The sequence below is a fragment of the Lissotriton helveticus genome, chromosome 7 (genome assembly GCF_964261635.1).
Source record: "Lissotriton helveticus chromosome 7, aLisHel1.1, whole genome shotgun sequence".
Classification (NCBI taxonomy): Eukaryota; Metazoa; Chordata; class Amphibia; order Caudata; family Salamandridae; genus Lissotriton; species Lissotriton helveticus.
The window spans coordinates 746,910,004-746,936,695 of NC_136068.1; the positions used below are offsets into that span (position 1 = coordinate 746,910,004).

The window sequence follows — 26,692 nt, forward strand, 5'->3', positions numbered from 1 at the left end:
CTGACGAGCTCAGGTAACGCCCTACGCGCCCGGAGAGGTACCAGACCTGAGAACACTTTGGCAGCCTGCACAGCAACCCCTGTAAATCTTCCTACACTCTGCTGATGAAGGACAATAATCCTGAAACACCGGTGTCCAGAGTTGGCTTGCATTACACTTCGGAACTTTTGAATAAGCGTACCCGCTTTGAAAAAACTGCATTTACCATGATGCTCTTGGGGATACCCGCTGGAATGGTGGAGTAGCGTGCGACCTATGGACCTTGTACTATTTGATCGGATCAACCAAGACCATTTTAAAAATTTTGAGACGCCACAAACTACAAGGGGCGAAGTGTCTGTTAGTAGAATGCGTAGGGCCACTGAATGTTGGCGAGTGCCAAATGATCTACACACTGATGTGAGCCAACGCTTCCTTGGGTTACAATAGTTTGGACATTCAAAAAGAATGTGAGCAACCGTCTCCACCCGCATGGGGCATAGGGCACAATAGGGGGAGTGCTGGGAGGTCGATTTCCATCTTGATATCAAATAACCTACTGGTAGGGTGCCCACCCTAAACCTAAAATACAATGCCCTGTCAAATGCAATAGAAACCAAATCGAGATAGGGTTCGTAAGCCACCACGTCTTTAATTCGTAGGAAAACTGCGGTAGAATTGCAGTGTCGTGGGTTGCTAACGAGTTTAAAAGAGACCCAGTCCCAATACAGTTTCTTCAGGGTGGCTTTGGGTGGGGCAGAGCGAGTGGCCCATGCATCGCCCAATCCCAGCTCCCCCAGAAGGCTTTTGACATCCCTCAACCACTTTACCCTGTGCCAACCCCCCATGGCCATCACCTCAGAAAGGCCCTCGGCATATGAGGCAAGTTCAGGGACCCTCCACAGACGAGCCCACAGCAACAGGGGCCATAGTCGTGCCTGATCCGCGATCGATCTACATCCCAGATCCAGTAATACGGGAACTGTGGGAGTGCTCAAGGGGAGAGCCATTAGGTCTTTCAAAAGTTTGCTCTCCACTTTGGCTAATACCTCCAAATTACAAGTGCCCCACAGCTCTGCCCCATATAGTGCAGCAGAGACCCCTCTAGCTTTATAGATATCAATTACAGGGGCCATACAATGTTTAGGGGGAAAACGGTGTTCCCTTAATAACACTCCGCCCACTCTTCTATGGCTGAGAAGCATTTTATTAATATGCGGAGTCCAACTCATGGAGTCACTAAACCGGATTCCCAGGTAGTCGAACTCCGCTACCTTCTCTAGTGGGCAGTCATTCAGGACCGGTGGACGCCCTAGTTTCCTGGGGGGATTCATGACCAAATATTTAGTCTTGTCGATATTGATCACCAGTCCCCTCAAGGAACAGAACTCTTGAAAGCGATCGAGAAGCTTTTGCAGACCCTGGGGGGGGTCTTAGAAATAAGGAGAGTGTCATCTGCAAAAAGCAGAGTAGGGATCCGGATGCCCGCCAGGGAGGGTGCATCAGCCGGTTCTTTTTGCAAATACTCCACCACCCCATTCACATACAAGGAAAATAGGGTGGGGGCTAGCACACATCCCTGTCGGACACCCCTACACACCGGGATCTTGTCAGTCTTCCCCCCCCCGTACCCCACCGCACCTGGGCATAGTTCCCTGAATGTAATTTAATTAGGAGCAACAAAATATAGGGGGGCAACCCCAAATTCTGCAAGACCCTCCACAATTCCTCCCTGGGTACCAGGTCAAAGGCAGTCTTCAGGTCTATAAAGGCCAAGTAAAGACTGCCCTTGCCCAGCACCACTACCTTCCAGTGCAAGAGCATTAATCTGAAGGCCTGTTGAATAGTGCCAGTTCCCGATCGAAAGCCCGCCTGGAGGTCTGACAGAATCTTATTGTCATCTATCCATTGAAGAAGCCTCCCCAGGATCACCTTCCCTGCCACCTTCTGGGAAGAATCAATCAGGCTTATGGGCCTATAATTGGCAGGACTGTCCCGACATCCCTTTTTGAATATCGGGACAACCTCCACCCCTTTCCAGGAATCGGGTACAGAACCTCCCCCCAGAATTGCGTTCAATAGGGAAGCGACCAACTGGCCCCATTCTTTGGGGTAGGCTCGTAACAGGTCGCCAGGAATCCCATCTGGTCCTGCAGCTTTTAATGGGACCAGGGTCTTTATTACAGTTTCATAAATAAGTCTGACCAAACTGTTTCTTTCTTTGAAGTCAGCTGGATACAATTCTCCCACGTAGCGCATGCGAAGTTCTTCCTAACGGTTGCTGCGTTTTTGGGTTACGTTGCTTCAAGACAGATTCAATAATTTTAAGGATTTCTACTCAGAGCAAAAGAAAACAAGCTTCTCCGCGGGCAGTTACAGTTGAAGTGCATAGTTCTAATTAAGAACGCGCACCTTGTATCACTGGGTGGTCGCGAGCCAAATAAACACTAGACCGCCAACTTGCATTAGTCGTGTGTTTATGACACCGCCATTTTTGGGGGTTAGAGTTCTGTATGTTTTTCAAGCACTGTCTTAACATAAGTGTAGAGATTAAATGTATTCTCCTCCAACGCGGATATTTGGATGACTTCTATAGGGATCTGTTCATTGAAAGGCGGCTCCACCATTAAGAGTCATTGCAATGGAACTGCACTCTAAGGTTTATGGACTTCATGAACTAGAAAGTCCATGCCGGACATGAACCTATGTCCATGCACACAGGTTGGCACATGTTATGGCCGCCTGTTTGCATGCACATTTATTGAATGTCTAGGAGGGCTCTACACAATAGTTTTCATGGTGCTACAACTGCCTTATAAACCCTGAATGAGAGAAAACTCTTAATATGCTTACAGGTACCATTGCATGTTTAAACTAGCCAAATTGTGGACTCAGACTGCTGCTCCTACGTCAGGCTGTTCCTTGGCACAGCTGGTGGTCACAGTGTTGCTATACTGCCCAAGTTGTAATCAAACTGTCGCACCACCAATGCAGCGGTGACTAAATCTGCCACCGCCACAACTTCACAATTGTGGCGGACATTCCAATACCAAACTTGTAACAGGAGTCTAAGTGCCCCATTAGTATGGCGGGCGGACCTTGTCCGCCCGCCATACCCTCGGGAAATGGGATCGCCCGCTGAGGGTGCGGCGGTCCGGCACTCTTGATTAGTATGCACCCGCCACACTGGCGGGCGCATGGAGCATCTGCAACATTGCAGCAGGCGGTGCAGAGAGCACCGCTCGTCGCAATGCCACAGAGGCAGGTTGTGTGTTTCAATGCACAACGTGACAGGCACTGTGTGGTGCCTGCCACGTTGTTCATTGTAAGGCATGGTGACCCCCCCCCCCCCCCGGAGTCCCTGGGGGCCCGCAACGGGCCCCTGCAAGCAGACTCCTCATGCCTTTCAAGGCATGTTCCCGCCCACATTCTAATATGACTGGCGGTGTCTAACAAATACCACCACCATATTGAACTCTTTTCCGCCTGGTCGACTTGTCAACCGGGCGGAAATGCGGCGGACGGTCTCTCCGTCCGCCGCAGACCCCACAGCCATTGCAATATGGCGGTGGGTCTTTGCTGCAAGGATGGCGAGCGGATCGCCCCCGCCGGGCCGGCGGTAGTCTCCTAATCCTAATGAGGCCCTTGGTATTTTGACTCACAGTTTGAACAAAGCAAAACATTATATATCTTATGTAGTGTTTACAGATTCCTATTTTAATTAAACTCTATGTTATTCATTACGTAATATTAATTGAATTTTTTTTGATACAGTCTCCCTTCGTGTATTTTGCAGACTTTAGACCAGCTTTGTAAGTCCAAGCATTCATTATCCGGAACCAGCATTATCACCGTGAGTCATATTTTAGTTTACTTATATCACTGTCGCCTGTCCTCTTTCGATTTTGGGACTACTGTGCAAGTCTTATCCGAAGGCACCAAAACCAGGAATTTAACAGTGAGTTTCTTGAAAGGTTTACTACTGTCAGTTATGTGACATCTTCATAGTTTGTTCAAACATTGCAATTTCAAATTTCACAGAGAGTAATATTTTCATGCACATTTAGACTACTCTACTTGTTTTACATTATCAGCGGTCATTTTTTAAATTTGCTTAGTAATTTCTCAGGATAAAAAAAATCACTTATGTAGGATACTTAGCATGTCAATTTAGTCTGCTTATTTTAGATAAGTGTTTGTGTAAATCATATTTATTTTTGGGTAAAACATTTTTTTAAATCTATATTACATTTTCAGGCACATGTTAAAAAAACAACATTGTACCCCATTGATGTGTGCTTTGTTTTTGGAATAAGTAAATACTAATATGTACTCTACATGATAATTATGATCATTAATTTGTATTTGATTTTAAACATCCCTATGCTTTTTACAGACTCTTGATCTTTGGTTAAATAGGTATATTGTTCCTATTTTATAAAGGTTGTAAATATTTATTTTAGAGATGTTTATCCTTTTTTCAGAATTAGCAGGACCACCAGCAGCAGCAGATTCCATTGCTACTCAAAAGGGGCAGACACCAGATCTCTCCAAAACCTCCCCTTACCACCGTCCGCCTTCATCCAATGGAATCAATCTTATTTTAAAACCATGACCATTAATGAGCCTGTATGGAGGGAGTCTGATATTATTTTACCTCTTTGTGAGCGTTTTAAATTTCAACCAGTGTGTCTTTCAACAAATGTAAAAACAAACAAACAATTTTCCATTTCTTCTGGCTTCCTTTTTTCCCCTCCTACTTACCTCAAATTTACACTTCAATGGAACATCTTGAAATACTTCAAAAGGAGGTGGCAACTCATCTGCAAGAACTAGCCTTTTCATTAATCATGGAACCGGAATGAAGTCTTGTATGCCATTCTTTTGGACACATGAAGGATGTTGGTTAACGTCCATCCTGGAATGAATGATGTGTACATTGTTTTAACAGCTACTGACATACTTAGGGGGTCATTACTATGTCGGGCAGATTGCCTCCGCCAGGCTGGCGGTAACCACCGCCGGCCTGGTGGACGCAATCCGCCCAACATTGTTTCCCAAATTCCCCCCGCCATATAAGTATGACTGGGGGGACTGTGGCGGACGGAAAGACCGTCCGCCGCTTTTCCGCCCCGGTCGCCTTGCGACCGCGGCGGAAACGGCATAGCATGGTGGCGGTGTCCAATGGACACCGCCAGCCATATTATGATGTGTGCTAATAGGTGGCTTTCCGCGGCGGCGATGCCGCCACGGAAAGGCAGGAGGTCTTTGCTTTGGGGGGCCGAGGTGGGGGTGCACAGGGGGGGGTACCTATGGTACCCCTCTTCATTTGCATGTACAAAGCGGCAGGCACAGCGCGGTGCCTGCCGCTTTGTATATGCAAATGCGTAAATGCATTTTTAGCATTGTGGCGGGCGGTGCAGAGTGCACCGCCCGCCACAATGCTAATTCCCCCAACTGGACCCCCGCCCTTATGGCGGGCGGTCCAGGATACCGATAGGGTGGCGGGCGGACTTTGTCCGCCCGTCATCCTAATGAGGCCCTTAGTGTGGTCAGACACCGATTTTGACCTTGAATCCCTCTGTTTTTCTGACCTTTTGTTGGCTTGCATCAGACTCAGTGGACTTAACGACAATGTTGACCAAACTTTCAAAGTTCTTGTTTTGTTCATTTTTTTATAAGGTAATTATTTGCTTTAACACAAATTGGAATACTGAATGTACTTTTACAGTCATAGGAATGTTCCCTTCCGGTATGAATGGTCTGCAAATCAAATGATAATACTGGCCTTTGAGCACTTATTTTTACACCAACTCTAATGGTACTACTAGTTATCGGATTAACGACATGTATGTGCAGTTTTACATTGCCACTTCTAAATGACAAAAAACCCATCCCCTTTTATACTAATTGCACCACAAAGGGATTCTCTGTATCAACCAGTGGATATATTTACAAGTTTTTAAAAGCATGACTAAGGACTTTTAAGTGTTAAAGTGTTTATTTGAAACTTCAGGGTTTCGTTTTTGAATACTGCAAAGCCTCACTCTTAGACATAATACTCTTTGTACATTGAGACATTATTTAGCTATCGTAAAATTAAATTCTAATTCTATTAAGAATGCAGAGTTAAGGATTAGACTTTGCTTTCTCCACTTTATTCATTCCAGCACCTATCAGTAGTTTATCACATTACAGAAAAAAATTCACACTATGTTTCTAGAAATTGAAAAAACAAAAGTTGAACAATAATGTGCACTTGTGCAGCAGTGCATGTAATGACTTCCTCCAAGTATTCACTACCGTACTCTTTCTTTTTGCGACCAAATCAAGATAATTTTTGCATTATTCTTGTTTACTGGCATCCATACCCAAGTAAAATAACTGTATGTATGAAATCTGTAATAGGGGAACAGCACGTTCATCCTCTGAAAAACAAATGATTTTACAATCCAAATCAAAGACAAGGTAACAATCTAATTAATCAATTACAATTGGATAACCTTAAAAAATGAAATTCCCCATGAATAAGTAAGCATTCTGCTAGGGCCTTTCAATGATCGGGTGGGTTAATCTTCGCCTACGCAACATTAACAGAATGGAAACCTTTCTTTACGAGAGAAAATGTTTCATTGTATGTCAGGAACAGAGGCTTTGGATTACACAATTGAAAGCTTGTACACCACCAAAGATGCCAGTGATAGAACTGGCATTCAATATAATGTTATAAAACTTGGAATCAGAGTACCAGTCTGCAGCATTAAGGATATCCTACAGCCGCACCCCCATAGAGAAAGCTTTCAATGACAGTGCCCCACGGACAGAGTATGCTCCAATTGGAGAGGTGTCTCTTCATTCCTCCTGCATATCCCAGCAAACACATATCGAAATTATAGGCAATGTAACTGTGCCGTGTGTTTTAGTCAGAGCTATTAGCAGTTGTCTGACTCATTGTTGACGTGTGTTTACTGTCGGACGCGTCATAGCCCGAGAGCGCTCTGAAAACACATAATTTAAAGACATTCGGAAATGCAGAATCGTACACATGATACCAATTACACTTAGGTCTTCGAAATATATGAAATGTAACTTCCTCGGAGAGACAACTTGGACAGCAAGATCCAAATCACTCATGTTGCAAACCCTGCGGCAGGATATCAAACAACAATGAGTTGCCAGTTTTGATGACACCTGTTTTCTGTAAAGGTACTTATTTAAGACTTTGTTAACATCCTATAGGCTAAACTCCCAAGTTACGGTAGGCACAGGTAGTCTGATTCTTCTTATTAGTTTGCACTCAAGCGGATGTTCCCTGATTGGATTAGCATCTGCAGGGACATGTCCAGCCGAAATTGCCGATCCTAACGTGTTGATTTACCTGTAAGCTAGACTTTCCCTTTCCAAAGAGGCTAATAAGTTAAGACATTGACAACAGATGGATCAGATGGGGAGAATGATGTCTAAGACAGCAACTCACATTACTAAACCATGTGGATCTCTTTGTGGTGCTCTCTGACCAAGATTTTGCAAACAGTGAGGTATTGTCTGAATAAAGGCCTGGCACTTTACTGCGTTCCTGTTACTCGCAAGGCCATCAGGTGAAGAACTCCAGTAAAAAGGAGGTGATGGGGATTCCCTTTAGGATGCCATAGGAGAATCTGAATTTGGGATAGACAGATTGGACAATTCAAATAAAGTCTCACTAGTACTGGAAGCCAGCCTTGTGACCTCCAGATTAGGGGCATCGCCGCCTGATCCGCCAGCTGTCTCCTCACTTGAGTTAACAATCATTATCATCGCGAAAAGGTTTGGTAATGCATAACCTTACTCGCCATACATGAATCAATGCAACAACCGCAGTTGCTTACGGGGAGCACCTGTAATATCTCTCCAGTTTGTCATCCATTAAAGAAATCAAAGAGATCGATCCATAAGTCCCCCAACGTGAATGCTGTTCTTGGAACACCTTGAGGTGTACTTTCCAAAGGCTGGTATCCTTTATAATTGCTGGAGAAGAATTTTGCAATTTTGTTTGGCGTTCAGCGAAGTTGTTCCGACAATATCTATATTTCGTTGGACAGACAGTAGTCCCATAGATCTTGCACCAGATCCAATAGGGCTTTCAATCTTGTACCGCCTAGATGTTTTAGTTATCGTTTCGCTGTCACGTTACTTATTTTGAGGATGACACAGCATTGTGCCTTTTCCCTGGTCCAAAAATTCACCATTTAGGATCCTGCCGTTAATTCAAGGAAATGTTTGTGAATACTGTTCTGTTGATGAATATTTTTCGCTGGTAGATATAGCCCTGCACCGAGCACGTGAGACTGAACCTCTGGCCTCTGAGTCTAAGACTATGTTGGGTTGGCATCTGAAAATGGTCCAACAGATCCACGCCTACATGAGGGACAATCACCATTCCAGCTCTGTCCTGGCTTCCTCCTAAAGGGGCATTAGTTCTGAATAATTTTGACCTCTACGTAGGTGTGAACAATTAAGGTGCTGAAGGGCCCTGTACTGGAGGGGAGCCGTAAATACGTCCGGTCTTGATGACGTTAGGAGTTCCACCTTTCTGGACAGATGGCCAAGAGATATTGTGTGTTTGGCTGGATTACCTCTCAGTTTCTGTCTGCTCTTTGACAATTTGTGAGACGGAAGACTCACAGTTAATATGACTGAATCTACCAGGATTTGCATCTTCTTAGAGGTGCTGAGATGTTACTTGGATTAGTAGACCACAACCATCAGGGACTATAGCAGGTTTTCCGTTTGTTGCAGTTAAGCGTGAAAGCGTTGAGGACACAAGTTCATTATGAGTATATCGTCCTGATGGACGAACAGGCTGAACCCGTCCAATTTGAGCCTCTCCACCAACAGCTTCATCACCTTGGTGGAGCACCACGGAACGTAGGAAAGACCGAAAGTAAGCAAGGAGAACACGAATATAAGTGTGTTCCACTGGAAATGTAAAAAACATCTTTGAGGGTTGGAAGAGCAGGATTGTAAGGTATGCATCCTTGAGGCACAGTCAGACCATCCAGTATTGACCTTGTTTACTTTTAATGAAGACATGTATACCTTCCATTTTGAAGTGGTGGTAAGTGATGTTTAATAATATTTTTCAAATGAAATTGAAACCTTCAAGATGACATTACATAAATGATATTGAAATTTATTTTCTGAAAAGAACAAGGAAATAAATGTATATATTGTCTGTTCCAATCATGCTATGTGCTCTTTTAAAAAAAAATTACAGCACATTGTCTAAATATGTCAACGAACACCAAAACAATTGGGATTTGTTTTTGGACTATGCCTTGTTTGCATTAAAATCAAAGCCGCATTCCACAACAAAAGTGTCGCCTTTTCAACTAATGTATGGCCATGAAGCCAGGTTTCCTAGTGAGATTGCAGATGATCTGGTATAAAATTATGATTGTATTTTGAATAAGAAGAATAGTTAACCTATTAAAGAACTTGTTATGATTTATTACCACTGGCTATATTTAAAACTGTAGGTATCTTGTTTATTTATACTTAGATAATACTTGCAGGATAATGTAAATGTTTTGACAACTATTCAAGATTATTTCTCTCGGTTATTTCTGTATTAGAATAATATTGTTTTACATTTATGTTTGTTTGCGTTATTACATGCAAGTAGTAGATTCTATTTATAAATGCATATTTCTCATTATGCATATTCTTCTAGCGTTATGTTATTGAAAAAATCTTACAAAACGTCGATTCATCATGACTAGTATGAAAAATAGTGATTGAGTTTGATGTTTCCTTTAATAGCTTGACTTTATACTACCAACGGAAGCAGAATATGCGGGCATCGTCAACCAAAAGAAAAAGAAAAAAGAGCAGAGTTGCAGAAGCAGACCAAACATATAATTGAACTTGCACATGAAAAACAAGAAGAAAAATTTAAAAAGAGAGTTACACAGAAATATAAGCCTTGTACATTTAAACAAGGACAGTCAGTGCTCCTGAAAAATTCCAGGTGGAGTACCAGAAAAGGAGGTGTCTTAAAACATAAATTTACGGGACCGTACACCATTTTAGAAATTCAAGGAAAATGTGTACGATTGCTTAATGCTTGCAACATCCCGTTACGTACAACACACAATGTGGACATGTTGAGGCCTTATAAGTCGAGTGGTAGCAGGAAATTGATGAAAGGTATGTTGTTTGTGTTTAATCTTAAAAATGTGTATATGATTTCGAATTATATACCATCACCATGAGCAAAGTGCAACATACTTGTTGATAAGATATTAAGTCAACCAAGAGAACGCTAAAATTAGTTTCTCAAAACAATATTTTTTTTCAAGTATATTAGGTTAAATACTTAATTTTAGAATAATGTCTTGTTTATGAGAAGTGTTTGTGGTGGGTTTGTGTAATCCTGGATTCCTCGGGATTGGGTTACCCGAACACCTCCCTTGAACGCACAGGTCTGTACCTCAAGAATATAGAATAGACCTGTCTTGGTAAGTGAACCAGCTCTTTATTACTGCATGGTACTACCAGATGAAACAGTATAAAGTAACAGTATACAATACTATACAGTGTAGGGGCAACGGTAGATGTTCCAACCGTCCTCTGCACGAATGCCAGTCCTAGCATCCACCAACAGAGGACACCGTGCTGAGCAATGGCCGACAATGCCACTCGATTTAAGAGCAAGAAGGGTTGTGCTCTTCAAGTCGTCCTCCGCAGTCGTGTCGGTCCAGACACTCTCCAATGGAGGGCAAACAAAGACAAAAAGAACTGATCGCCTGTATACGGCCGTATGCTGTTCCTCTCACTCGATAACCCTCGAGCGGGGACTGGTAATGTTAATGAGGGGACGAAGTCCAAAGCGCTCGATACCCTCGAGCGGGGACAGGCAAAGTTCTGGGAGGGGGTCGGAGTCCCACGCACTCGATAACCCTCGAGCGGGGACTGGCAAGGTTCTAGGAGGGGACCGAATCCCACGCGCTCGATAACCCTCGAGCGGGGACTGGCAGAGTTCCGGGTGGGTACTGAGTCCCACGCGCTCGATATCCCTCGAGCGGGGACAGGCAAAGTTCTATGAGGGGACGGAGTCCCAAGCGCTCGATAACCCTCGAGCGGGGACTGGCAGAGGTCAACAGAGCGGACGGGTTCACAAACACCCGTGATACCAGGGTCCTGTTTGTGTCTTGACGCCTTCCGGCAATAGCTTCCTAGGCTTACACAACTCTCACTCGCAATACAGAGCTCACCTTCCTTGGAGCTTCGGCAAAGCGGTCTCGCGTCTCTGAATCGGAATATCTGACGCCGACTGCTGGCTTCCTGGTTGTTTTTATGGTGACGCCCTCCGCGCATGTTCACCTCGCTATGCCCTCTGGGAAGTGTAGTTCTGGCGGGGGTAGTTCTGGGTCTTGCGGTTCCGTGATCGGGTTTCCACCGCAATTCGCTACGGGGCTCCGACATGTGTCTTAACAGTTTGGTGGATAGTGTCTGTTTATCTAAACTGAGTTGTTATTAACGGAAAAAAAACTATTTTTATTTTACATTGATTTATTATAACTGAATCACATTTTAGGAAATAATTTTATATCCTTGGTCGTATCTTTGTATAACTAACAAATTTAATTTCCAGAAAGCAAGACCACTCATGAATATCCAGAATCTAATCTAATCAAAACACTTTCAGAATAGATTGAGGATTTAGAAGAAAAAGAAACAAGTTTACTGATGGGGGGGGGGTTGAGTTTGCTTTTTAATAAATTAAAATGCAAAATTCATTATTTCAAATTGTTTAACAAACATTGAAAATCATGATGTAAGGGTGTTCTCAGAAGCGTGTTGGTTTTACTATCTCTACTTTTGTAATTAAATATAATAATTTTACATTTCAATATTCATGAAAAAAAGATTTTGTGTGCTTTCACAAATTGTCTTTAAATACATATTCAGGGTAGCGGTGTGTCGCCGCGGCCATGGCAACTGACGCTGGAATCTCGGGCTCACGGTTCGATCCCCGGCACCAGGTCAGCCCAGCACCATGTGACAATGATCAGCTTGCTTAATCTTCCCAATGGCCCCCAGAGCCGGTATGCCTTTGGGTAGCTGTTCACGCTTTACAAATACTGGATTTACATTTACATATTTATGGTATTACATTTCAAAACAATTATTGAGTTTTTACAACAGAGACCATGTAACAAGAAATAACTATATTGACCCTCTAAGCCTGCCCCCGTCGTCACTGGAAACTCGTTCTTTCAAGCACAAACGTCTGTTCCTTATCCGCTCACGTTTAGCTGGACAGCCGCTTGACTTATACACAGGTTTCAGCTGAACAGAGCACCAATCCACCCCTTTACGCCAATTTGTGATAGATGGAGATGCCGAGCCCTTCTCGGCTGCAGCAATGTATCAATTGGCCACTAAGATGGCTGTCCATAGAAACCATCCAACAAAACCTCCATCATCCCCCCGAGAATGGCAAGACGACTAAGGGGGACCACCCAGCCCAATATGAAGCTTAGTTCAACCACATTCGGCCCACAATATTTTGAGATCATCATGCATGACCAGACCGTGTGAGAAAAGTCAACTGGTTACACCTCTTGTGGTAAATAAATAATTAATTACCGGTACTATTTTTCAGGATACTCATACAAATAGATAGCTCAATAAATAAGAGTCAAGATACGAGGTAGCTAGAGTTGACAGGCTTTAATTAAGCATAAAGGACTGGAACAGAACAGCCTGTACGGGGATGGGATGGCAGGGGCCCGGCAGCTGCCGGGGCAGGATCTGGGAATGGCTAGCAAACTTTAATAACAGTGCACAATATTTATAGTTAAACAAAATACATTACAGTCAATACAGTAGGCGTAGCAGTAGGCGGAGTTTGTAGCAGTCGCGAAAGATAGGGCATAAAGTGGGTGTAACAAGAAGGCGTGTACAGGGCGTATACATAAACATGTGATGCAAACGTAACAGAATATGTCATAAAAGGGGCGGAAACATGGAGGGGGCTACCTGAGCAGCTGGGACCTCTAACCTAGTGGTGCGCGCAAACTGACAATGACGTGTTACTAGGGAGAGCTGGGGGGCTATGACTTCTGCACTAGAAGAGGAGACGAAAGTCTGGAGTGTCAGAGCGACATGTACCTAAACACTATCTAGTATCTGATGTTTAGAGAACATGTTGATAGAATCCAAAAGTTATCAGGGTAAAGGCTAACAGACACTAAGACTGGTGCATGCATAATTCTATATGTATTGTGTGTGCGAGGAATATTCTATGAATATTAATACAGTAGTTCTCTTACATGGAGACATAAAGGCTAGACCATGACGGAAACTATTGATGCGATTCAATAGCTTAGGAATGCAGAGAAGGAGGGCTGGACTGATAACTAGAATCATAACATACTCTTGGCAGACTGAGAGGCAGAGCCAGGCCGAGCCGGGCACTGCGAGGCATGAAGTAAGCTAAAGGTCAGGGATACAGGTGGGGGCTGTATCGCTCCTCGGAGAGGGTTCAGGAAACAGGAGCTGAATCTGAGTCCGGGCCCTTTTGAGGCCTAGAAACGGGGACAATTCAATGAATTAACGTGCACACTGTAAAACGTGGCAACGTAGCTTTACATAGGCCTAATATTCGTTGTATTCACGAAGACTGGAAACTGGCATACTAGAGATGGACACAACAGAAATTACGTCTTTAATCGATCATAGGGAATACATGCATATCGATCATGCACATATAACATAAGATGGGGAACACGTAGGCACATATAACATGGCAAAATTTACTTTTCCACATTCCCTCCTTGTGCCCTACGTTTCCATCAGGAAACATCAATATTCATGATACCATCTATCATTTCATACAGCATCATTTGCTCGTCTCGAATTGTCTTGGAACGGGGCTTAGGACTAGGAATACAAGAGGTAGCACAAATGCCGCAAATCGCAGGGCCACATTGTATACAGAGGCAGCAACTGAATATGATCATTACTGCAATACCTAGGAATGACAATACTTTCCATCCCCAGGCAGATATGATACTCCAGAGCCAACCGGACCATGTCCAGGTGCCTGGATTCTGGTGTAACTGATGGGCAATTTTGTGAAGTCTGGTTATAGCTGAATAAACAGACGGCGCGTTATTAGGAATGAAAATGCAGCAACTAGATCCGATGACTCTACAAGCTCCTCCTCTATCGGCCAGTATGACGTCAAGAACGAGACGATTTTGGAGCACGACAAATCTCATAGCAGATTGCTCTTCGGTTAAGTTACCTAGAGCAGAAGTAGTCTCATTCACTACTGCTTCAAGGGTTCTGGTTAATCTACGTATTAGCTTACTATTCTGGACAGGTCCTATAAAGAAGAAGAAACCTTTATTAAAATCTTGATATTGTTCTAGAGCAGTTTCAGTTTGATCGACAATTGGGGACTCAATCTCCCTTCTATGTCTGACGTGTACTAGATGTGTGTTTCTATGATAATCAGATGGAGCTAGAAAAACTGGTGGCAGTAGGAAGGCAATGTAACATGTTCCATCCCAATCGAGGGGCAGACGAACATATGCGGTCTGACCACAAACAAAATAAGAATGACGTGAGGCTTTGAAAATAGATTTCCCACTGTCACTATACTCAACAGTAGTAGTACAATCACTATGTCCTACATGTGCGGAACCATTATTTCTGACACATAATTCGCCTTTGACTGGTAGTACTGAAATAGCAGGTAAGTCTGGAGTAGTATCAGACTGAACATTCAGGACCATAAAATTCGAAGAATAATTACCTAAATTATAAACTTCATTTTCTAGATCTAACCCTGTTCTATGGGAGAGACCTTGCTTGTCTGGAAAACATGTTCTATTCAGAAGGGACATATCATTAGAAGATGACGTTAACGTGGACCATGCTCCACACGAACCATTATGTGAAAACGGATAAGGAAAAAGTGGCAGAACTCCCTTCGGTGTCTGGAAAGGGGGGAGTCGACCACACACCCAACAATTAGTGGCATTGCTGGTCTGGTGTGAATAGTGTAACATTCTAATAAATGTGTTATTACGCATAGCAAGACGATAGGATAACTCGTGAGGAGGCAGATCACTAAATGTGTGCTCTACTGTAGCATTAGAAAACTTATTTACATGAGAAATTGAGAAACATAAATGCAATGCATAACTTGTGCAAGTAACCATCAAACTTAGAAACAATAGAAAACTTAGAAAAACGATACATCGGATAGAGTTTTGACTAACTCTCTCTCTCTGGGGGTCTATCTTATACATGTCAGATACCTGTCTAACCGTTTCACCCGAGGGGGACTTAGACAATTAAACTGGCTGACTTATTTTACTAGACCGGAGCTTGGATTTATACTCCTGCTGCGGAGTTTTCTCTAACAGGGAGGGCTTGATTTCAAAGTCAGTAGCGGGACAGTCCTTGAGAATAGGGCAGTCTTTCGAAATGGAACAATCCTTTGAAATGTTCTTGGCAAAAGTTTTATCACGGAGTCCATGAAATTTCTTGACATGCGACAGATGGACCCAACCCTTACGGCCCTCCAACTTCACGGCCGTACGGGTGGTCAGAAGGACTAGTTGAGGTTGCTTCCAGCGGGGCTCCAGCGGACTTGAACGATCAAAATTCCGGATAAGTACCAGATCCCCTGGAAGGACCTTGTGCGGTTTCACTTCAGTGTTGTCTGGAAATGCGGCGGCAACCTGTGAACGACAAGAGTGTAGGGCAGACATCAAGGAAGCTAGGTAATCTGTCAGCATATTACTTGAAACGTCTGTAATACTGCGGGGTCTAGGTGTACCCCACATATTTGGGGGGCGGCCGAATACGACCTCATAAGGGGACAGACCTGATCTGGAATGTGCGACCATGCGCATAAAGAATAAAGCAACTGGCAGGGCTACTAGCCAGTCTACTCCTTTCTCTTTACATGTCTTAGCAATACGGATTTTCAGGGTTTGATTATGTCTCTCTACGAGACCGGCTGCTTCTGGATGGCGCACACAATGGAACTTCCACTGGTACCCTAACAAAAGGGAAACATGCTTCATGAGCTCAGAGGAGAATGGCTGGCCGTTATCAGAATACACGACCCTAGGGAGTCCATAACGGGGGAAGAATTCACGAACCAACTGCCTGGCAGTGGTCGCTGCTGTGTAATCTGGAACTGGATATGCTTCTGTCCACCTGGACAAAGCGCATACAACTACGAGGACATACTTGAAACCTCGACATCGCTCCATCTGAATATAATCCATCTGGAGGACTTCAAAAGGGTGGTCAGGGGGCTGGAATCCACCTTGTTCCACCGGGACACTTTTACCTGGATTGAACTGGCAACATATCATACAAGTACGGACTTTCTGCTTGGCTGCAGCTCGTAAATGCTTGTTGAACCAAAGGTTCTGTATACTGTCTAACATGGCTTTTTCTCCTAAATGTGCTGGACTATGTGCGGTATTAATAATGACTTGAACCATAGAGTCGGGGAGAAACCATGTGGCTTTTCCCTTCGTCACCCATCCCTGATCTGTCTGAACCCCTCCTTGTTCGGACCATTTCTTGATTTCTTCAGGAGTAGCATGTAACTGTATGTCTATGACATCTTGTGTAGGGTCCTTAACTGTCATACATGTAGTCGGTTCTAGAGTGGATGTCTGTGTCTTGTTAACTGGAATGTCTGGTGTCTGAGCTGTAAGCTTGGCTGTTCGATCTGCTAGATCGTTACCTTGGGAAATGATGTCAGTAACTTTCGTATGTGCCTTGCACTTCATGATAGCGATAGCTGTCGGTAAATGTATTGCATCTAACAGAGCTTGAATGAGAAGACCATGCTGAATCTTGGTTCCATGAGAAGTCATGAAACCTCTCTCCTGCCAGAGCACTCCGAAGTCGTGTACAACTCCGAATGCGTAACGTGAATCTGTATATATGTTTACTTTCAGGTTCTTTGCACGTATGCAGGCTTGGGTCAGAGCAACTAGCTCTGCTGCTTGAGCAGACAGGGTGTCAATACGGTGTGTTTCAATAACTTCTGTGTCAGTAGTCACTGCATACGCGGCTACTAGTTCTCCTGTACTAGTTCTCATACATGAACCATCCACATAAAGTGTCAGGTCGGGATTAGGTAATGGAATGTCTGTCAGGTCTTGTCTTGGCTTAGTCATGGTGTTAACAACTTCCACACAGTCATGTGTGGCGGGATTTGAAGTCACTGACGGTAACAGAGTAGCAGGATTTAGAATGTTGCAGCGTCTGATTTCTATGTGTGGCTGGAACAGTGTCAGTTCATAACCTGTTAAACGTGCAATGGTCAAGTGTTGAGTCTGGGTTCGGTTTAAAAGAACTTCCACGGAGTGTGGAACTTGTACTGTCAGGGAGTGTCCTAATACTATGGAATCACTTTGTCTGATAGCTAGTGCTGTGGCTGCAACTGACTTGAGGCACGCAGGCAAAGCCTGGGCTACTGGATCTAATGTGCTCGAAAAATAAGCACAGGGCTTGTACTGTCCTGCTTGATCTTGTGTGAGAACAGATAATGCAGTACCATTACGTTCTGTGACAAAAAGTGTAAAAGGCTTACTGTAGTTCGGTGTAGCTAGAACAGGTGCTTGGCATAAGGCTTTCTTTAATTCATTAAAACTAAGTGTATGTTCCTGGGTCCAAGGGAGGACAGTCGATACGGCTGCCTCCTATGTCGTTAACTGTATCAGTGGCTTGGCTAGAAATGCATACTGAGGAATCCATTGTCTGCAATAAGAAGTAAGGCCAATAAAAGCACGTACCTCCTTCTGTGTCTTGGGCTGTGGAAGACTCGCTATTAACTGGATACGGTCTGGTGTCAACTGCCTACCCCACTTGGACAGCAAGTGGCCTAAGTAGATCACTTGCTGGACACAGAACTGAAGCTTCGAAGGGGACACCTTGTGCCCCATCTCGGCTAGGAAATACAGAACTGTAAGTGACGCACGCTCGCAATCACGTTCAGAACGGGCTGTGATCAGTAGATCATCGACATACTGGAGCAGGGCAGTGTCAGTTGGCATGTGAATATTGTCAAGTTGTCGTTTAAGTGCTTGACTGTAAATACTAGGACTTTCTGTGAAACCTTGAGGAGCTCGTGTGAATTTGTAGCTCCTTCCATTTAAACAAAAACCGAAAAGGTACTGGCTGTCTGGATGAATTGGAACACTGAAAAATGCATTCTTGAGGTCTATTACTGTAAAAAATACTGCTTCAGAATCAATAGCTGTCAATAGAGATGAAATATCTGGGACTACTGGATACTGGGGTATGATGCATTTATTAAGTTCTCGAAGGTCAATCACCAATCGATATACTGGAGGTGCATTTGGATCAGTACGTTTCATGACTGGAATGATAGGAGAATTACATACATTGGAGTCAGTTTCTACAACCACTCCTTGAGCAATGAGCTCGTCAATAATTTTGGATAAGGCTGCTACAGCCTCAGGTGGCAATCTGTACTGTCTGATTCGTGGCAAGACTATACCTTGCTTGAGAGTCACACGATGGGGTGTGATTCGCATAAAACCTACATCAGTTGGACCTTGCGCCCATAAATGCTGCGGTACATTAGACAATCTTGGATCAAAATCTCGTAATACATAGTGACCTTTAAAATCCCTTAAAAACAAGCGTATTCCCTCTGGGGAACAGCAAATAACTGCACCTAATTCTTTCAATGTTTTAATACCTAACAAATTTTCTGGACATGACTTCGTAAGTAACAAATCAGTAGTTCGGGACAATGGACCAACTTCTAGAGTAACTGGCTTTGAAATCTCGTTAACTATAGGCTTTCCTGAAAATCCAAGGGAAACATTTCTAGAGCCTGAGAGCGGAGCCCCTGGAACCTCGTCATGACTGATAGTAGTCCTACTTGCCCCTGTATCAATCAAAAACTTTCTGTCTTTCCCCAATACTTGACTGTGTACATAGGGACCCTCTTGATCTACAGGTATCTCGATGAGAGGCAAGCCTACCTCCCTCTCTAGGCTGTTTCATGAATACGGTTGGTACTCTGGATACTCTGTCTGGGCATACTGGTACATCTGCTGTGTAACATGCTGTGTTGCAGCTATAGGCTGCGGTGCTGGAACTGTCTGTTGTGCATTCTGTGGTGACTGAGAAGTCTGTGAAACTTGTTCTTGTCTAGGCGGACGTGGTCTTTCTTTAGTTTTACCAGTGGCTATGTTGTGTTTCAGAACTGCACACTCGTTTATAAAATGACCTGGCTGTTTACAATAATTGCATGTCCCTTTAACGGGAGCTGCAGTATGACTGGCTTGATTCGGACCCCTCTTCTGACTGTCTTGTGGAACAGATTGTGCAACTAGTACTTTCATTTTCGTATCTTTCATACGTCTCCTTTCGTGTTCTTGCTCTTCCCTGATTCTGTTCTGATGATACTGGAGCATCTGGAGCATCTGTGACGGGGTACTAGCTTGCCAAGTACTTTCGACTTTCAAAACTCGATTTTTAACTTGTGGACTTGAATTCTCGACTAGTTTAGTAACAAAAAGATGAGGGTATGACTCGCTACCTGTCTTCAAACCACTGTTGATCATAAAACATTTCTCGAATCTAGAATAAAAATCACTAGTATCTTCATCCTGTTTCTGTTTGCATGCTGAAATTGCATCCCAATCTTCCTTTTTCGTGGCTAATAATCTTGGCAAAACCTGAATCAATAACTCTGGCAATTCTTTACATTTGTCCCCAAGACCGGTACCTGGTACTCGTATTTTATCTTCAGCTTCTAGAGCTGTCCAATCAATCTTTTTCTCTCCCACCTCCCATTCTTTTTCCTTGAGTTTCTCGTATACCCCTGCGGGCAACAGGACCTTTAGCATTTTAATTATATCTGGATAAGTGTATTCTCCCATACGGAGCATGTCTTTTAATTCTCGATGGAACCCTGCTGGATCTTTGTCGTGACAGGGAATTAATTTCTTCATCTCTAAGAGTTCCATCTTTGTGACAGGGGTGTAAACAAATACTCGTTGCATTTCACCATCCGGTGTCCTAACTGGGTGTACTTCCCGTAACGGATGCTGTCTATCCATGTAAAATGGTTTACTTTCTGGAGGTGAGACGTGAACAAAATGCGGATTCAGAAACGTTCCATATTTGTGGCGCTGTTCTAAAATGACACTAATTAACTCGGTACCTAAACCTTTCCATTTATACTGGAGTAACTCGTTCAGGACATCATGTAACGGACCTGAATCAGAATGTTGACCCTCATACAGTGTAATGAGGTGCTGGATCATATACATACCCACCAGTCGCTGCTCGGCTGGGGGCAGTTTCAGAAACGTTTGTGCCACTATTTCGTCTGGAAAAGTGGTAGAATCAGTAATCCATCGGACTGCTGATCGGGCTAGTTCTTGTTCATGCATGGTACTAAGTTCACTATAACCGATACGTGATTTCAGAATATGATCGGTAGCTTGAAATACTTGTTCAAGAGAACCTTGTTCTGGTGCTGGAAGATGAAAGACTTTCTTGTGTTCTAGACGTAAATGTCGGTCTGGAAATCTAGATTTACCTACATACGCTATTCTGGCGGTATTCTCGTCGTCTACCTCTTCAGTAGAAGAGTCGTTTTCCTTCTCGCTTACTTGTGCTGTTTTGCGTTGCACGTGTAACCTTATTATTTCTTTACGAATTTTCTTGTACATACTCTCTATACTACTGAGTGTCTTGTGTCTACCCTCGGCTATATTATCACTCCACCTTGTCGGGACTTTCATTTCGGTCAGATCTTTAGTCGGATGATCTTGTTCCCTTATTAAACAATTAATTAGAAACTTTAATAGCATGAGCTGGGTCTCAGCTTTCCTTAGAGACATGATTTCGCCAATACTTTCTGAATCGTCTCCTGTACGGATGAAACGATACATTCTGTCTAGATCTTCTTTCATATTCGGTAGGGTGTCCAAATACTCGGTCACCCGTCTTACGCGCAATGAATATATAACCATATTATCATCGCCTGGGACTGGATCATAACGGCATTCGGTAAGAGCTCGCCTGATATCTGCTACGGACTGATATTTGGGCGTACGCTGTAACGCACGTTCATGTAACTCGACTAACGTTACACGTTTGTGTGGCGGCGGGGTACCAGGAGGACCTCCTCCCGCGGCCCCTAAACTGGAATCATCGACTGATACTCTTCGTGCTGGCAGAGTGACTGATGTAGCGGGAACTTGTACTATGGGCTGGACCGGGGGTACCGTAACAGGTGCTGTAACCGGTGCCCCGGTGGCTGGAAGAACAGGAATTACATTATTTACAGGAGCTGGCGGAACAGGATTTGCATATTCTGGGACTGTGTCGTCCAAATAGGACGAGAGGAAAATATCAGCTGCGGTCTGTTTGTGACGTAGCTTAATCGGAACTAATGGCGGCGGAAAATTACATGGTGCTTCCGGGGTTGCCTTTAGCAAGCCCTCGGCAAGAAGAGGATACATACCCTTAATGAGGGCATTTCTCTGTCGGTCTGACTGTTCGGTTTTAACTCGTTCACCTATTTCGATTAATTCCCTTTCTTGGGCTCTTTCTGAGGATTCTCTACTTAATTCTGACTTTCTGATTTCTTTTTCGGTTCTTTTATGAGATTCTTTGCGCCATAACTCGATGGCATCTTTCTGGGACTGTCTGGCTTTCTTTTTCCATAATGCTTATTCTACTCGCATGATGCACTCGGCATCCCACGTACCTGATACGGGCCATCTATACTTTTCCTCTAATTGTTTGGTGTACTCCACCCATAAATCTAGATATAATATGGCACTTATGCCATGCTTTTGATACATGAAATGACCTGGACTGTCCCTAGGCGGGACAGGAACTGCTTCTTCGAGCAGACCTTTTCTAGTTTTTAACTGACGTAATCTTGAGAACAGAGGCATGACTAGACTGGAGTCTGGACACAATACAATACACAATGAACACAATAATAACTGCAATACGAATCATTCATACCACGACGTTGAAAACACATGAAATAACATTTAGAATAACAGTTCGGACAAGATACTACCTGAAATACTGAGAACAGAACACATGAATTTCTCGAGAACAGACCTTACTAGAACAGACTAGATGCACTGCTAAAACAGTACGAAACTTACCGGTCCCATAAAGAGACACGTCAGGACCCGCATCCACCTAGGTGGACACTTCGTGTTGGATCTGTGTACCCAAACCCACGGACCAGAGACAATTCAATTGACCCTGTCTAGATACTACCCCAGCAACGGTACTCACCGGGCAGCAAGAACGGAAGGCCTCGGACTGGACTGGACTGCTACGACGACGGACGGACGAACTTCGGACTTCAGTTACAGGTGGGCCTCCGGATACCTCGGACCTTGGACTCTCGGCTTGGGCTCTGGTCGGGACTCGCCGCGTTCCTCCACCGCCTCGTCTGGATGCTGGACCGCAACCTCCGTCTCCTCCGTGGACCTGAGGGATACTTGAGGCAGAAATATCTGCCGCTGCGCAGAATGGTTCCGTCACGGCTGCAGAGGATCAGGGGGCCTGCGTGGCTTCTCCGGCGCGTGGGGAAAGGGCATGTTCCTATTCGGGCGCCATTATGTGGTAAATAAATAATTAATTACCGGTACTATTTTTCAGGATACTCATACAAATAGATAGCTCAATAAATAAGAGTCAAGATACGAGGTAGCTAGAGTTGACAGGCTTTAATTAAGCATAAAGGACTGGAACAGAACAGCCTGTACGGGGATGGGATGGCAGGGGCCCGGCAGCTGCCGGGGCAGGATCTGGGAATGGCTAGCAAACTTTAATAACAGTGCACAATATTTATAGTTAAACAAAATACATTACAGTCAATACAGTAGGCGTAGCAGTAGGCGGAGTTTGTAGCAGTCGCGAAAGATAGGGCATAAAGTGGGTGTAACAAGAAGGCGTGTACAGGGCGTATACATAAACATGTGATGCAAACGTAACAGAATATGTCATAAAAGGGGCGGAAACATGGAGGGGGCTACCTGAGCAGCTGGGACCTCTAACCTAGTGGTGCGCGCAAACTGACAATGACGTGTTACTAGGGAGAGCTGGGGGGCTATGACTTCTGCACTAGAAGAGGAGACGAAAGTCTGGAGTGTCAGAGCGACATGTACCTAAACACTATCTAGTATCTGATGTTTAGAGAACATGTTGATAGAATCCAAAAGTTATCAGGGTAAAGGCTAACAGACACTAAGACTGGTGCATGCATAATTCTATATGTATTGTGTGTGCGAGGAATATTCTATGAATATTAATACAGTATTTCTCTTACATGGAGACATAAAGGCTAGACCATGACGGAAACTATTGATGCGATTCAATAGCTTAGGAATGCAGAGAAGGAGGGCTGGACTGATAACTAGAATCATAACATACTCTTGGCAGACTGAGAGGCAGAGCCAGGCCGAGCCGGGCACTGCGAGGCATGAAGTAAGCTAAAGGTCAGGGATACAGGTGGGGGCTGTATCGCTCCTCGGAGAGGGTTCAGGAAACAGGAGCTGAATCTGAGTCCGGGCCCTTTTGAGGCCTAGAAACGGGGACAATTCAATGAATTAACGTGCACACTGTAAAACGTGGCAACGTAGCTTTACATAGGCCTAATATTCGTTGTATTCACGAAGACTGGAAACTGGCATACTAGAGATGGACACAACAGAAATTACGTCTTTAATCGATCATAGGGAATACATGCATATCGATCATGCACATATAACATAAGATGGGGAACACGTAGGCACATATAACATGGCAAAATTTACTTTTCCACACTCTCAACGTAGACATATTTGTGTCTGGAGGAAGCACGCTATGTGTGCCAGGACTGGGGGTAAGATATGTGCTAAATAGCTAATACATTTGGATGAGGCGGAGCATTGCTGATATAGTTAGCACTTTGGGGGCCATCAATGCATCCCTTTAAACTTTGTCCTCCAGACGACATATCAATCAATCAAACCAATAATTCAGGGGTATGAATAAACGCAACTAATCACCCGCAAGAGTTTCAAGCCACTAGGGAAGGAGGGGAGGTGTAGGTTCCAGTCCATCATGGATATGGTATGTTGAATAGCCAGTGTTTGAAGGTTTCTTGTCAAGATGGTGAATGACAGTTGTGTGTCTGATTTTGAGCGGTAGAGTGTGCCATGATCTGTCTGTGAGGAAGGAGAATGAGCGGCCTCCTCAACTGGTCTATCTGTTGCGGTGAACCATGGCATAGGAGAGCTGGGCAGATGTTAGGGTTCTTTGGGGTGCGTGAAAGTTTAGGCTGCTTTTGATCCGGTCCGGTGTTGTGGAGGGGTTTGTGTGCGTGGGTCAGAATATTGAAGGTGATTCTAGCCTCGATAAAGCACCAGTGCAGTGTTCGCATATGTTGGGATATGTGGCAGTATTGCGGTATGTTGAGGACCAATTTTTCAGAGTTTTTCAGGATGTTTTGTGGTTTGCGTGTGTGGTTTTTGTTTATTGCGGTGTACAGTGCGTTGCCGTAGTCGAGTCTGCTGGTGACAAGTGTGTGAGTGACGGTTTGTCTGTGCTCGAGGGAGATCAATTTGAAGGTATTCCATCAGAGGAGGAGGTTGTGGAAGCAGGAGGATGTGACTGCGTTTTTTCTGTAAGTTAATTTTGAGCTAGGAGTCAAGGATGATTCAAAGTTTCAGCGCGCGGTCCGTGTGGGTGGGTGGGTGTATGGGCTAGCGAGGGCGGGTGGTCACCAGGTATCGATCCATGTGTCTGGGTGTGGGGCGAAGATGAGCACTTCTCTTTTGTCTGTGTTGATTTGTAGCCAGCTGCTTTTCATCCATTTGGCAACAGCTTTCATGCCTTATTGTAAGTTGTGTCTGGCTGCGTTGGCTTTGTTGAATAGGGCGAGGATGAGCTGGGTGTTGTCTGTGTATGAAACAATGTTGAGTCGATATGCTCTGACGGTGGGGTCGAGTGGAGCCATGCAGACGTTGAAGAGCGTTGGGCTGAGGGAGGGCCCCTGGGGCATTATGCAGGTTGTTGGTGTAGGTGCAGAGAGAAAGGGTGGGAGTCTTACTCTTTGCTTGCTCCCCAAGAATATACAGTCGAGGCATTGTCCCGGATCCATGCGATGTGTAGTCTGTGTATTAGGGTGCAGTGGGATAACATGTCGAAGGCCGCTGAGTGGTCGAGAAGGATGAGGGCTACTTTTTCTCTTTATTTTAGTAGGGAGCAGATGTCGTCTGTTGCGGCGAGAAGGACGATTTATGCGCTGTTGTATATTATGAAGCCGGATTAGGACAGGTCAAGGATGTTATGCTTTTTGAAAAATGTGGAGAGTTGGCTGTTGATTGCTTTCTCAGTTACTTTTGCTGGGAACGGGAGCAGGAAGATGGGTCTGTAGTTCTTGTGGTCAGTGGGGGCCGCCAAGGGCTTCTTCAGGAGGGGGTTGTTCTCTGCATGTTTCCAGTTGTCTGTCAAGGTGGCGTTTGCCATGGAGCGGTTGATGGTGTGGCGAAGCATGGGTGTGATGGTGTTTGCGGCTCTCTTGAAGATGTTGTGGGGGCAGTGGTCCGTTGTGGCCCCGGGGTGGATTGACTTCATCGTCTTCAGTTTGTATTTGGTGAGGGCTGTGCAGTTTTCAATCCTTGACTTCAGTGTTGGGGGTGGCGGGTGGGGTTGCTGGTGTTGGCTGTCTTTGCTGAAGTTATTGTAGATGTTCTTGATTTTGTGGTTGGATAATGAGCTGAGTTTGTTGCAGAGATCTTGTGAGGGAGGAATGTCCGTCAACTCACTCGTGTATTGCACAAATTAATTGATGATGTTGTAGAGTTCTTTGTTGTTTTGTGCGTGTGTGGAAAATATGTTTTCAATTGCAGTGTTTCTGGTGTTGCTATGATCAGCTGGTGGTGAGCAGTGTTGGCGGCTTTGAAGTTGTTGTTGGCTTCTGTGGATTTGGAGTTCCTCTATTCATTTCTAGAGGCGGGGACAGGTGCGCCTGGACTCACGCAGTTCGGGGGGAACTATCAGGCCTTCTTGGCGTGTGCATTGTTGTTCTGCTTGAGGGGAGCTATGTTGTTGACACAGTTGGGGATCCAACTGTGCAGAGTTTGGGCGGCGGTGTTGGGGTCGTTGTCTTCCACGGTGGTCGTGGTGGAGTTGCTGAGTGAGGAGGTGAGTTGGTCTTTGTTGAATTTGGTCCAGTTTCTCCTTTGGAGCAGGTGATGGTGTCTGTGGGTGGTGGGTGTTTGGAAGGAGAAGTGGATGCATCAATGGTCTGTCCACCGGACTTCTGCGGTGAGGCTGAAGGTGATGGAGTTTCCAAATGTGAAGAGGGTGTCAAGGGTTTGTGAAGGCGTGGGTTCAGGCACGATCTGGCTAAGTCCAATGTTGGGGAGGTTGTCCAGGAGGGATGTGGTGTTCCAGTGTAGTTGGTTGTTGAGGTAGAAGTAGGTGTCTCCCAGCAGGGTCTAGTTGGTTGATGTGATGGCGTGACTTGGAGATGATGTCCGTTATGAAGTTGGCGAAAGGTCCGCGGGGACCCTGTGGTCGGTAGTTGAGGGTACCCGGAGGGTGGTGTTATTGGTGGCCATTATCTTGAAGAGCAGGTGTTCCATCAGGTCTTTGGTCTCGTCGGGGAGTGTGC

At 44.7% G+C, this 26,692-nt stretch overlaps 1 protein-coding gene across 4 annotated transcripts in view; it reads left to right on the forward strand.

The window, feature by feature from the left end:
* LOC144767011 (uncharacterized) overlaps positions 1-26,692 on the forward strand; it is a 587,268-nt gene that overhangs the window by 281,618 nt on the left and 278,958 nt on the right. For 2 of the 4 annotated variants that reach the window (XM_078650666.1, XM_078650665.1), the window contains exon 2: positions 3,776-3,937. In XM_078650666.1, coding sequence (XP_078506792.1) covers positions 3,776-3,937 — 162 coding nt within the window. Of the gene's footprint in view, positions 1-3,775; positions 3,938-9,648; positions 10,168-26,692 lie in introns of those variants that run through there. The other 2 variants (XR_013598020.1, XR_013598021.1) reach the window with 2 other exon arrangements.